We start from the raw sequence: 13,181 nt of genomic DNA, 5'->3' as shown, positions 1-13,181 counted from the left end.
CCCCCCCCCCCCCCCCGCAGATTATCTTCTTTCTGAAGACACAGTATGAGAACATGAGTCAATTACAGGTCCTGACTGATTATTCTTTACCTTGCTATATATAATGAGGGTAAGGATTTGGGGTTACTTAATGCAACTGTTATCTACTTGAAAGGCTAGCAGCTGTTGCCAGCAAAACATTAAAGTAAATGATATCATTTTATAATGTAGATATTCACCTAAATAACCCTCACACTTTGGAACTACTATTTTTCCAATGCTTTTCTTCTCTATTGTTCTTGAAGCAGGAGCAGGTCATAATGGCCTCATAATTTAGATGTTTCAAAGACAATCACCACCCAAAGGAACCCCAATCATTCAAGAGGAAAGCCACTTTCTCCCACAGCTCCGGCTGGGCCTTCCATACCTTGAGAGATCATTGAGAAGACTAAGGACATCCTGGAGGGCATCGTTCCCGGCGGCCTGGTTGCCACAGCACTCAGTTGCTCGGGCAAGATGGTTGGTGAGAAGGCTGGACACCTGACGGGCCAGCCCTGAGTGCACGGCCTCTGTGGAGCCACCTACAGAGTTTAAAAAAAAAAAAAAAAGAAAGAAAGAAAAGAAAAAGGAAAAAAAATAAAAGAAAAAGCAAGGTGAGAACCCGAGGAAGCCATGGCGAGCCTGCAGGCATGGTGAATCCTCCCTCTCAGCCTCCCTGCATTAAAGCCCTCCTCTTGCCCAATCTCTTCTCTAACCTACTCAGTATTCCATTAGCTACCAAAATAAACCGAACAGAATTCACACAAAACTAAGGAACATATTTTGATTAATAGGGAAGAATCACCATTTTCTTCCTGTGATGAAAACCTGTTGATTTTTATTTTGTTTTGAAAAAAATTTTTTAACATTCATTTTTGAGAGACAGAGTGTGAGCAGAGGAAGGACACAGAGAGAGGGAGACACAGAATCCGAAGCAGGCTCCAGGCTCTGAGCTGCCAGCACAGAACCCGATGTGGGACTTGAACTCACAAACCTTGAGATCATGACCTGAGCTGAAGTTGGATGCTTAACTGCCTGAGCCACCCAGGTGCCCCTAAGTTTTTTTTTTTTTTTTTTTAAGTAGGCTCCACACCCAGCGTGGAGCCCACCATGGGGCTTGAACTCCCGACCCTGAGATCAAGACCTGAGCTGAGATCAAGAGTCAGACACTTAACTGACTGAACCACCCAGGTGCCCCGAAAACCTGTTGATTTTTAAAACTCCCACCCTACCTCTCCTCAAACACAATTAAACACCTTTTGGGATCTTTCCATTTTCACTGTAGATCCAAAGGCCCTTCCCCGCACCAAGCAGCTCTTGTAAAAAGCCACACAAATTAGCTGTCATTTCCTCAACTTGCTATGCTGTCTTGGATCCCTGTGCCTACACACACAGTTTCTGTGCTCCCTCTGCACTTCACATGCACCTAAAATATGGCACTGATCACACTGTAATCATTTGTTCATTGGTCCATTTCCCCCACTGCACCCTATTTCTTAAGAGTAAGAGCAGTCAAAGTCTTGTTCATCTTACGCCTGGCTCTCGACAATAAAGTGCACAGTGAATGAATAAATAGAGAAGTCAACAAGCTGTATACGCAGGCCTGGGATATTATGGGATATTCAACTTCACTTTTTCAACTGGATTGGTAAAAACAGAATTTGGAAATGGCACTTGAAAATGCAACTAAGCCATTTCATAAGAGTATTTATTTGGAGACTGTTAGCAGAATTGACAAAAAGGACATGAGGTATCTTTTCAATTTCCTGGCTTACTGTACTCTTTCAGGTGATTATCATTCCCCATCCCCCCACCTCCCCAGCCACAGCTTTACTGAGGTATGACTGACAAATACAAGTCGTATACAATTTAGGTGGTTCAATGTGCATTTTTTAGAAGGTCTACATGATTATAGATATAGATATGTATATATACTCTGAAAGGATTACGGCAATCTAGTTAATATATCCACCAGCTCACTAATTACCTGTGTGTGTGTGTTACCCTCTGACCTACATCTTCCCATTTCCCCCTCCTCCTAAAATTCTTAGCAGCCACCATTCTACTCCTGGTTTCTAGGAGTTTGGCTTTTTTCTTTTTACTTAAAAAATTTTTTTTAATGTTTATTATTTTTGAGAGAGAGAGAGAGAGAGAGAGAGAGAGAGAGAGAGACAGACAGACAGACAGACAGAGTGCAAGTCAGGCAGGTGTAGAGAGAGGGAGACACAGAATCTGAAGCAGTCTCCAGGCTCTGAGCTGTCAGCACAGGGCCCGACATGGGGCTCGAACTCACAGAATGTGAGATCATGACCTGAGCTGAAGTCAGATGCTCAACCGACTGAGCCACCCAGGTGCCCCACAGGAGTTTGGCTTTTTTAGATTTCACATATAAGCAAGATCATTCAGTGTCTGTGTCTGGCTTATTTCATTTAGCACAATGCCCTCTAGGCTAGGATATTATTTAATGTCAGCGTAGCCATAAATTTCCAGAGAACCATGTTGACGAAGAGGCTCTCCTGAAATCATTAATTGATTAAACCCATAATTAAATAGACACATCAACAGAAGAAATCAATGAATTCTAAAACAGGATCCTGCTTCTTACCTTCTTCTTTTTCCCACTCAACGCAGCGGTTGGCAAGCACCTGGAACGCTGCCCAGGCCATGGTGGCTACCTTCTGTTTCTTGGTTTGTTTCTCACTGGAGCCGGACTCCGTCTGACTGCTCAAGCTACACAGTCGGTCCATGAGCTGCACAAGGCCACTGCGAACCAGGCACTTCTCTTCACTCCTGGGCCAGGCAGGAAGGGTACATGAAATAAACATAACTGACCAACCCTCAGGTTGATTATCAAGGGGCAGAAAACATGCCAGTATCATTCTTTACCGCCACATATAACCAAACACAAAAGTACTTCTTTACGGTGAGGATTTCCTTCATAAATAAGAAACTTCAAGTTCTGGCTTGTTCATATAGAACAGCCAAGTAAAAACAGAAGGTTGCTATAACAGAAAAAAAGTTGTATATTTTATCACGAGGGGATTCATAAGGGTACTGAGAAAATAAATGTGCATTTGCAAAAAAATTTTTGCTGAACATATTAAATAATTTCCTAGAGGCCTTTTTCTTTCCTTCAAACCTCTACTTTTTGACCATGTGATATAATCCCTATTGGCCGCTTTTGATCATGTAGGAATTCAATAATATGGAATTTACATAGAAACGCTAGGTGTCTGTCAGGAGGTAAACTCATTTAATCACAGTGATAGTGTCACTGGATAATCAAAGCAAAAAAAAAAACCCCAGGGAATTTTTTAATTTAGAAGTATTTTTATTTAAGCAACTACACTGCAATGCAATTCACCCACAGTAAAAAGCCTTGCTTACCTGGTGTAAGGTATGGTACACAAGAGTCCGATGCTATTTGCACATGCGATAGGGTAACGAGCACACAGAGAAACCACAGAGGTCATGGTCTCGCCAAAGGCTTCCTGGACCTGCTCGACCATCCCACCACAGGTTAATTCTTCAATTCTATGAAACAGAACCAAAGTGCAGGCTTCCTGAGCCATGGCAAGTGACCGTGAACATAAGAGCAGGCACGTTCTGAGAAATCCAAGAGTGTCTAGATGAATCCCGAACTGAAGGGATGTTAGAGATCACCAGTGTTTCCCAGACTGCAGGACCACAGAAGACTGTTCGGCAGCATTTCTTAAGTTGCCTCAAACACAATGCCCATGCTCTAGAGAAGTCTGGGGAATCCTAGGCTAAGTCAAGTCAAGCAGGGTTCTCTACTGTAGGACTACTCGGAGCCTTACAAGGTTAAGGTCCACAATAACTCTAAGAGCAAGAGAATGGCACCCAACATTTCCCAAACGTATTTAATAATGAAACCATTTGAAACAGGCCTGCAATATCCTATGCAGCACTGAATTCTGTAAACGTAATTGTACTCATGAGAAAATCAAGGCCCAAATAGATTAGCTAAGTGTCCTTGTCAAGTTCACACTGTGATTATTAGCAGAGTATGAGAATCCAATTGATATGAACTAAGACTTTCCCAGTGTAAAAACACAACCTGGGGGTGATTCTACAGCAATTAATATTAGTTGAAAACTGGAACTATCCGGATTCATCTACAAAGATAGGCCATAGAATACTGTTTATAATAACAAAAATAAGTAAAACCTAAGGTTGAAAAGTAGGGATTGAGCCATAAATAAAGGTTCGGGAATACGATGCAGTGGCTACACAGCCACTAGAGACATACAGGAGGGATCTATGGTTAGAATAAAGACAGAACAAAAACACTAGAGTGTTAACAGGTTTTATCTTGAGATGCTGGATTTACAGGTGATTTTCTACTTTACACTTTGGGATTTTCTGCATTTTTTCAAATGTTTGACCTATGACATTAACCATTGACGGAAAAAGGAATAATGCTGCCAGGGTTGTGGAGAAATTATTCTGGATGGGGCGCCAGGGTGGCTCAGTCGGTGAAGCGTCCGACTTGGGCTCAGGTCATGATCTCACGGTCTGTGGGTTCGAGCCCCAGGTCGGGCTCTGTGCTGACAGCTCAGAGCCTGGAGCCTGTTTCAGATTCTGTGTCTCCCTCTCTGACCCTCCCCCATTCATGCTCTGTCTCTGTCTCAAAAATAAATAAATGTTAAAAAAAAAAATGGATAAGAAAAATTATTCTGGAAGTAAGCTGTGGTAGCCAGTGCTACTCACTGTGCCTTGTGGCTTCCCTTTGGTTGGATGAGCATGTGACCAGCCTGGCCAATAAGCCAGAGCTCTGACAAGGGGACGGACAGCTTTTGAGACAGCGGTCGCCTCCTCTACTGGGCTCCTGGGAGTATCACGGGCTGGGGCGCACCTGCGCTGGACATGAGCAAGCACTGAAGTTTTGTTTTGTAAACACGGAGATTTGGGAGGGTTTTGCTTCCAAAGAATAACTTGGCCTCTCCTGATGGACACAGAAGTTTCTCAAGATATTCATGCGAGCTCTTGCTAGTTAACACATTTTGCTCCAGCCACTGACCCCCGCTTATTGGCCAGAACTCCTCAAAGAGCTGTCAGGAGACACAAGCAGCCCCAAGCATCTACTCTAGGACCTGTAGACAAATGCCTTTTCTATTTCTATCTGAAGATCTTTGAAGCCCAGTAGGGAACAGTATAGAAAAACTCCTCACAAATACAAAATGTTCTTCAAAGTTCTTATCTACGACTAGGTTTTTAGAAATTAATTTCGCCAAGGGGCGCCTGGGTGGCTCAGGTCACGATCTCGAGGTTTGTGACACCGAGCCCTGCATCGGGCTCTGTGCTGACAACTCAGAGCCTGGAGTCTGCTTCGGATACTGTGTCTCCCTCTCTCTACCCTTCCCCCATTGGCACGTGCTCTCTCAAAAATAAACATTAAAAAACAAATTTTAAAAGAAATTGATCCAGTAAAATAAGCACAAAAGTACACAAAAATATAGGTGTAAGAATGTTACTACATCACTGCTATTGATGCAAAAATAAAACAGAAAAAATGAAGGAGAGTAAGAGAAAATGAACCATGTGTCCACCAGAAGGGGATGAGTTAAATAAGACATAGCCATCCATATAACAGAGGTCCATGAAGTTCTTAAAACTGATAAAGCAGGGGTGCCTGGGTGGCTCAGCCAGTTAAGCATCTGACTCTGGATTTTGGCTCAGGTCATGCATCTCACGGTCTGTGGGATCGAGCCCCATGTTGGGCTCTGCGCTGACAGTGCAGTCTTCTTGGGATTCTCTCTCTCTCTCTGCCCCTCCCCACTCATGCAGGTGCTTTCTCTCTCTCAAAACAAACTTTAAAAAGAAACTATAAAGTTGGGCGCCTGGGTGGCTCAGTTGGTTAAGCATTGGACTTTGTCTCAGGTCATGATCTCACAGTTCGTGAGCTCAAGCCCCGTGTCAGGCTCTGTGCTGACGGCTCGGAGCCTGGAGCCTGCTTCCGATTCTGTGCCTCCCATTCTCTGCCCCTCCCCCACCCTTAAAAAATAAACATTAAAAAAAATTTAACTATAAAGCAGATCTTGAAGTAATGACATGAGAAGAGATATATCCAACATATATGAGCAAAACAATTCTCATGGCAGTGTTCTATTGTAGTATAATATAATCTGAATTAAGGGGAAAAAAATCACACACATACATACTTCTGTGTACAAGGAGAAACAGCCATTTATGTGTGTGTAGTTGATACAACAAGCTCTTAGTTAACAGGGTGGAATTTAGAAGAGGAGGAATAAAGGGACTCTTACTTTGTTACACATGCTGCAATTGTTAAAAAAAAATTGTGAAATACTTTTACAAAAATAAAAATAAAGATATTGTTTTAGGGGAAAACGTTCGCAAATACCCGTCTAAAATATGGCCTCATGAATAATCTTTGGAATGCCTCTTGCACACTCCAGACAGGATGGTATGAACTAATAGAAACTGACCTGGGTCCTCCCTGAAGGACCATCGTCACTGGACCCACGAGGTGCGTCACACCCCCGACGCGCACAGCAGCCGTCAGCAATTCCCGCATGTGCACTAGGGCCTGCTTGCGAGTATTTCCCCTCCGCCACCTCGTCTGTGCAGCCAAAAGAAAGCTGCTGCTGGACACCTGAAACGCATGAGAAGGAAGTCCACCTGACTCTTGCTGACTGCCACAGGCCCCCATGCCATTAGGTGGTATTCCTCTGTATTCAGCAAAATGGACATACAGCTTGGTCAGGGTTGGTGCCGATGAAAGCAAACAGCTGCCCCAGCAGGACACTGTAGGTGGGCTTGTCCCTGCTGTCCTCGATGGCCAGTGACTGCAGGAGTGTGAAGGAGCTGCTGCGGTGGCTGGTCACATGGCGCCGCCTATGGGAAAGCAAAATAGCGCTAGATCACAAAACCAGAAATTCAGGGAGTGTGTTTTGATGACTGTCTTCAGCTCACGTGGGAATCCAACCTTGGCCATTAGTCATTTACCTCTGATTTGCTCGAGTAAATTCCAAATCTTCGTTACCAATCATTTCCAGGTCAGAAGGAGCCGACATGCTGCGAAGAAAAACAGGCTGCCGCACAGCATGAGATATCACCTTTGTTTCTGAAGCTGATTTACAAGCTGAAACAGAAGGCAATAAAAAGGTTGGCGTATCTGCTATCCGATTTGTAAGGACAGCAACAGCAGCCACGCTATCAGTCTAAGAAAGATACTCTTTGCTTTCTAGGAGACTTCAGGATTCTCTAGGAGGTTCTAATCCAGCCAGCATTGCACACTGGTGACTTTTAGGCCCATTCTTTAAAATCAAGATATTAGGGTGAAAAAGGCATTTTAGTGTGAAAAACTAGAATCTTTCTTATTAAACTGGGTTTCAAAAAAAGGCTGAAAGATTCATTTAATTTCATAAACTCTCAATGTTCACCTTCATATAAGCGTTCTAAAAAGGCAGAGAGGACAGAGACAGTAATTTCTGGAATAAAAAATTTCTTAACTGAAATAAATCCAAATACTGTTTTGTTTTGTTTTTTCAGAGACAGCCTTTGTTCCCCCTTTAATCCCAGATTTATTCAGTTGATTTACTGACATTTGGTAGTACCTTGGCTTTGATCATAGTTGGTGCGAGTAAACATCACACTTGAGCTAGAATCCGACTGGCCCTTCCTCTAAAATACACTCCTTAACGCTATCCAGGAAACTAGTTGTATTATAAAAGAATATTTAATGGAAGATGACAAAACTACATATTAAGATCTAAGAAAAAAAAAGTCAAGGTTATTTTGAATTGGTCTTAAGAATGGTTACAAGCACCTGGATGGCTCAGTCGGGTAAGTGTCTGACTTCGGCTCAGGTCATGATCTCATGGTTCATGAGTTCGAGCCCCATCTCAGGCTCTGTGCTGACAGTCCAGAGCCTGGAGCCTGATGCAGATTCTGTCTCCCTCTCTCTCTGCCCTTCCCCCACTCATTCTTTCTCCCTCTCCACCCCCCCCCCAAATAAATAAAACATTAAAAAATTATTTAAAAAAGAATGGTTAGACAGCTTCAGTCTTAAAAAATAGTTTTTGAAGATGTTATTGCTCAGCAAACTATTGGTTCATGATCTCTGATGGAAAGAACCTCTTGGAAAGCATCATCAGCCTTACTGGGTGGTTAAGTCTTTCTATAGGACCTTGAATTAACCAAAGCTCAGTGTGACTAAGGACGTGGTCAGCACACCATCTCAGTATGTGATCACACTGCACACCCTGGTACATGTCCCCGGATGTTCTCAGCCAACAGTACCCTTTCACTAGGGGGTCAGAAACCTGAGTCACCCTGGACTTCTCTCCCATGCGAGGGGAGCCCTGGGCCCATCAGCTGGGATGAAAACAGTTTGCTTGCTTGGCAGGGTCCATCGGGTTAGATAACAGAGTCTCCTGTTTATTCATCCTCTCTCTCAAGGTAAGAAATAACACTTGTCGGGGTGCCTGGGTGGCTCAGTCGGTTGAGCGTCCGACTGCGGCTCAGGTCATGATCTCACAGCTCATGGGTTCAGGCCCCACATCGGGCTCTGTGCTGACAGCTCGGAGCCTGGCGCCTACTTCGGATTCTGTGCCTCCCTCTCTCTCTGTCCCTAACCCACTCACATTCTGGCTCTGTCTCTCTCAAAAAATAAAGAAACATTAAAAAAAAAAAAAATTAAAAAAAAAAAAAAAAGTAGTAACACTGGTCATTATAGGCTATGCCCAGTGTTGGGGATCAGGCTTAAGAAAGAAGACTCATTGATTTTCCTGAGGAATGTCCTTTCAGGCTAACAATTAAAACGTGACCAGGAAAAAAAAATAGTGAAACTGATGTTAGAAGGTTCCACATAATGACTAAATGTGCAATATAAACTCGGCTTTAAGAGGAAAATGTGATGCATTACAAGATTCATAATGTTCACTAATTATGCACATTACTATGAAAGCGACAAGCCCAAAACTAAAAATCTACGTTACTGGGCTCCCAAGAAACACCGAGTAAGGCAGGTGAGGAGGCACACCTGACGCTCAGACGGACTCACAAGCCACCACATGAATTCGATGAGAAAGTAAAAGGTAGAATAAAAAAATGCTGAAATTTCTTTTTCTCCTTCCTATGAGAACACAAGAGTGATTTCTCTTTAAGGAGCTGGTGTGTATTTTCTACAAACGGGCTAGTGCAGAGAGCCCGTGCAGGGCTGGGTTTGTACCCGGAGTTTCTGCAGGGGTCCCCGAGATGCTTCTTGTGAGGCCGGACTGGGCCGCAATGGTGACATGTAACAGCAGCTCGGCTCGGTTCATCAAACTCTTGACTAACGTCTTCGTTTTAGCCAGTGGGTGCGACGGTTTCTGAGTAAGAGAATTCACTTCTTGTAGGAACTTCTCCCTGGAAGGAAAGGCTAATGTGCATTTAGTCGTTCTCAGCTTCACCGAAACCCAAGTTTCGTAATTATAAGGATACGAGAAGATATGGGGAGACCAAGCCAAAGAAAGCTGAGAAACATCGCTCCCCTTCCCCCCTTCCCTATCAGAAAGGAGCAGCCTTGTGAATGGACCAGTGTCAGCTCCCTTTGCCCAGTTTCAGATGCACCTATGCTGACTTTTGAAGGCTAAACTAAAAATTTCCATGTTTACAAACTGAGTTCCAACTCAAATATTCAGTGAATGCGTCAGATTTTTAAAAAGTATCTCCTAAGAGTATACGTCATCACAGTGTAAGCATCACAGTAGTAAATTAGCTTTGTGTAGTTATTAACATCACTAACCTCAGTGATAGGACCATGTTTTCAAGATCATTTCCATCAAAGGAGACTTCCTTCATTGAACACAGAAGTTCTAGTTCTTTCATTTTGTTCTAAAGAAGGAAAAATCAAGAAAAGATGGTAGGCAGGATCTGCAAAAATTGAGTTTTACCGTTCATGTTAAGAGGAACAGAGAATTTCAGGGGGGGAAAAAACCCACCACCTCTGGTCCATATTTGTACGCCAGAGCACATTCGTAAGTAATTATTTGATATTTTAATGATTACAGATGGCATTGACTACTTTCTGGGGACTTCTCCAGTACCTATAACTGCCTTTTGTTTTTGAAAGCTTAGAAGCAAAATTTGACAATGCTGGTAACTTCCTGATAAAACTATTAATCAGTTAAGAACAGCCTAATGAATAATTTATTATTTGTATCATTGATATGTTGATCTAATCAATCTTATTTAATCTCTGTCAAGAATGGATACATTTTGGTGTGTGTGACATCTTAACAAGAATCATTATTTGGTCTCTACACATACATGATATATACCTTTGCACTGTAAATACCAAAGCCCCAGTGATCAAGCCTACAACTTGCTCACCTCATTAAAATGGTAATCATAGAAGAAGGGCATGTTGTTCTCCAGCTTCCCCTGCATGGCGTCATCAACCTCACTTTGCCATTTCTGTTCCAATTCTGCAACACTCTAATAGGTACATTGAAAAAATAAAACAATGCGAGAATAGGTACAAAACAAAAACCAGTGCTATCTGCAAATTTGGAAATCTTAGTCCTAATGTTTCAAAACTTCAGGTCACTTTTTTTTTTTTTTTTTTTTTTTTTTAAAGTAGGCTTTATGCCCAGCATGGAGCCCACTGTGGGGCCTCAACTCACAGCCCTGAGATCAAGACCTGAGAGGGAGAATAAGAATCAGGTGCTTAACCAACGGAGCCACCCACATGCCCCTCAGGTCCCTTTTAGAACTTCATTACAGGGGCACCTGGGTGGCTCAGTCACTTAAGCGTCTGACTTTGGCTCCAGTCACAATCTCATGGCTCCTGAGCTCAAGCTCTGTGTCAGGTTCCATGTTGACAGCTCCAAGCCTGCTTTGGATTCTCTCTCTCTCTCAAAAATAAACAAACATTAAGAACAATTTTTTTTTAAAAACTTCATTACATTTCCAGGAAAGAAATTATTTCCAACAGTTGTAGGAGAAATCTAAGTGCTTTCGCCTTCACTTACCTGCAGCTGTCTCTCCATGGCATTGAGTTTCTTGAAGGTCTCTCCCATAATTTTACACAGTAAGTCATATTCCTCAGCATGTTCTTCTTGATACTGGAAATTTATTAGGGACTGCAGTGCATCGACCAAATTCAAGTGCTTAATAACACAGGAGACGACCATTTCCTCCATCACATCGGGCTGAATTACTTCTCTGTGATTACGAAGGAAATGAGTCAAGTATATGCCATGCTCTCAAATTACCAATCCCATATTCAATCGGTTGGAGGGTGTAGGCTTTGATTTAAATATATTAAATACATTAAACCACACCTTCTTTATTATAATAAAGAGGCACGACATTATGATGGCTTTCATATCAAGTTGGCAGTAATTTACTGTTTAACTGACAAAACTGACTTCAGCTGATAAAATGAAAATCAAAATTAAAGAGACTTCATTTTCTATAATTTGTATATTTTGTGTCAGAATCGTATTAAAGCTGGAATAGGTCTAAGGATTAAAAAAAAAAAAAAAGATCTTTAGCACCATTTATGCACCATTACAGCTTGTGATATTTGGATGCTGGGCTGAAAATGAATGGTACTTCTCTTTCTTTTTAAATTTCAACTATTCTTAAAATCTTTCTCCCTGAAATGGGCAATCGTGTCTCAGAAGACAGGGCAGAGGCCACCAGACTTGAAGCAAGAATACTACAAAGACGTTTGCAACTGCACAACTTCATGTTCTACATCAAAGACCCCTCACCATCTCTCTGGACTAAGGAAACCCAAGTTGAGGACTAGGAGTAGACGGTCAAACCACCATGGAAAAACCTAGAACTTGTCAAACCTTCTCATGCCTCAGAATCTTATGGAAAACTGGTCAAAACATGGATTACTGGGCCCCATCCTCAGAGGTTCTGATCCACTAGGTATGAGATGGGGCCCCAGAACTAACAAGTGCTCAGACAGTGTTAGCTGGAGGCCCACACCTTGAGACCTGAGGACCTGGAATACCACCTGGGGGTACTCCCCAGAGTATCTGGTTAGCATTCATAATTAAATGCACAATTAAAGGCTCACTTGCTAGACTATAAAAAATTTACCACCCCCCCCCCACCTTCCATTGTCTAAACAGTTTTTTTTTTCCAATGGGAAAAGCAGAGCACCGTTTAGCAACATACTTTATACTTGGTCTGAATTGAGGTCTAGCACGCCCAGAAATTTCCCTGAGCTTTATCATGATTCCTGGAGGCAGCCTGATCCGGGGCAGGTCAAAGTAGTTTCCAACAGGAGGCACGAGGACGTCAGAGGGGTAGGTGAATTCTCTGTCTTCTTCGATGGTCAGTGGCAGTGGAGATGGGCTTGGAGTAAGGGCAGGCGAGATCACGCCATTGGCCTCCACCTGCCACTGGCACCTGAACAGACAGAAAAGAGGATCTTCACTCCTCTTCCATCTGAAAAGAGCTACTTAAAGTTTGCAGATATACCAAACATCTGAAGGATCACATTATATGTTAGGTATTCATCAAGCCTTCCCCAGAAGCTAAGGAAAATGAGCATTATATGAAATCACATCTTTGGGAATTTACCTTCTCCCCAACATTTTATTATGAAAACTTTTAAGTATATATAGCAAAGTTGAAAGCATTCCAAGGTTAACACCCATATACCCGCCGCCTAGATTCTAGAATAAACATTTTGATATGTTTGCTTTATCACTCATCTACTCATCCTTTAGGGGATCCTTTAATTTAATTATGCACTATTTGGGTTGGAGAAAAGCTTCTGCAGTTCTAGGCTGTAATTTCAAATTTAGTAAAGTAAGGGCCAAAAGGCACTTTTCATCTTCTTTCTTAACGACAGTGACACCCTCGGGATTGTCAGGCAACATGCACAATGAGCTGGGAAACGGACTCAAAGTAGTTTGCCATATGAAGTTCTTCCGCCTTTGTGAGCAAAACTAGCCCTGAGCCTTTTTACCTTTGTAAAAGTTTGGACCGCAACAGTTCCTGACAGGCTTCTTCTTCTTTGGTGATTTCTGGTCCATTGTACAGGATTCTCAACATGGAGCAGGCTAACACGGACAGACCTAGAGCCAGGTCTACCAGAAAGGGCAGGCCTCCGGACACATCCTCCGATGACTCCTGCAACGCAGACAGGGGCAGACCACACTGGTCAG

General features: G+C 42.7%; 1 protein-coding gene across 5 annotated transcripts in view; it reads right to left on the bottom strand.

The window, feature by feature from the left end:
* Positions 1 to 13,181, bottom strand: part of HECTD4 (HECT domain E3 ubiquitin protein ligase 4) — a 189,591-nt gene that overhangs the window by 62,000 nt on the left and 114,410 nt on the right. For all 5 annotated transcript variants that reach the window (XM_040443841.1, XM_040443843.1, XM_040443842.1 and 2 more), the window contains exons 24-35: positions 12,983 to 13,146; positions 12,184 to 12,417; positions 11,019 to 11,211; positions 10,378 to 10,482; positions 9,791 to 9,879; positions 9,236 to 9,411; positions 7,009 to 7,144; positions 6,756 to 6,897; positions 6,489 to 6,655; positions 3,406 to 3,552; positions 2,624 to 2,808; positions 407 to 560 (exon numbers count right to left, since the gene is read on the bottom strand). In XM_040443841.1, coding sequence (XP_040299775.1) covers positions 407 to 560; positions 2,624 to 2,808; positions 3,406 to 3,552; positions 6,489 to 6,655; positions 6,756 to 6,897; positions 7,009 to 7,144; positions 9,236 to 9,411; positions 9,791 to 9,879; positions 10,378 to 10,482; positions 11,019 to 11,211; positions 12,184 to 12,417; positions 12,983 to 13,146 — 1,892 coding nt within the window. The remainder of the gene's footprint in view (positions 1 to 406; positions 561 to 2,623; positions 2,809 to 3,405; positions 3,553 to 6,488; positions 6,656 to 6,755; positions 6,898 to 7,008; positions 7,145 to 9,235; positions 9,412 to 9,790; positions 9,880 to 10,377; positions 10,483 to 11,018; positions 11,212 to 12,183; positions 12,418 to 12,982; positions 13,147 to 13,181) is intronic.

The sequence above is a fragment of the Herpailurus yagouaroundi genome, unplaced genomic scaffold, assembly GCF_014898765.1.
Source record: "Herpailurus yagouaroundi ecotype Mexico unplaced genomic scaffold, PumYag 191, whole genome shotgun sequence".
In the NCBI taxonomy this organism is placed as follows: Eukaryota; Metazoa; Chordata; class Mammalia; order Carnivora; family Felidae; genus Herpailurus; species Herpailurus yagouaroundi.
Note: the sequence above shows the minus strand (reverse complement) of the source record. Positions and strands in the feature narration are given on the sequence as shown.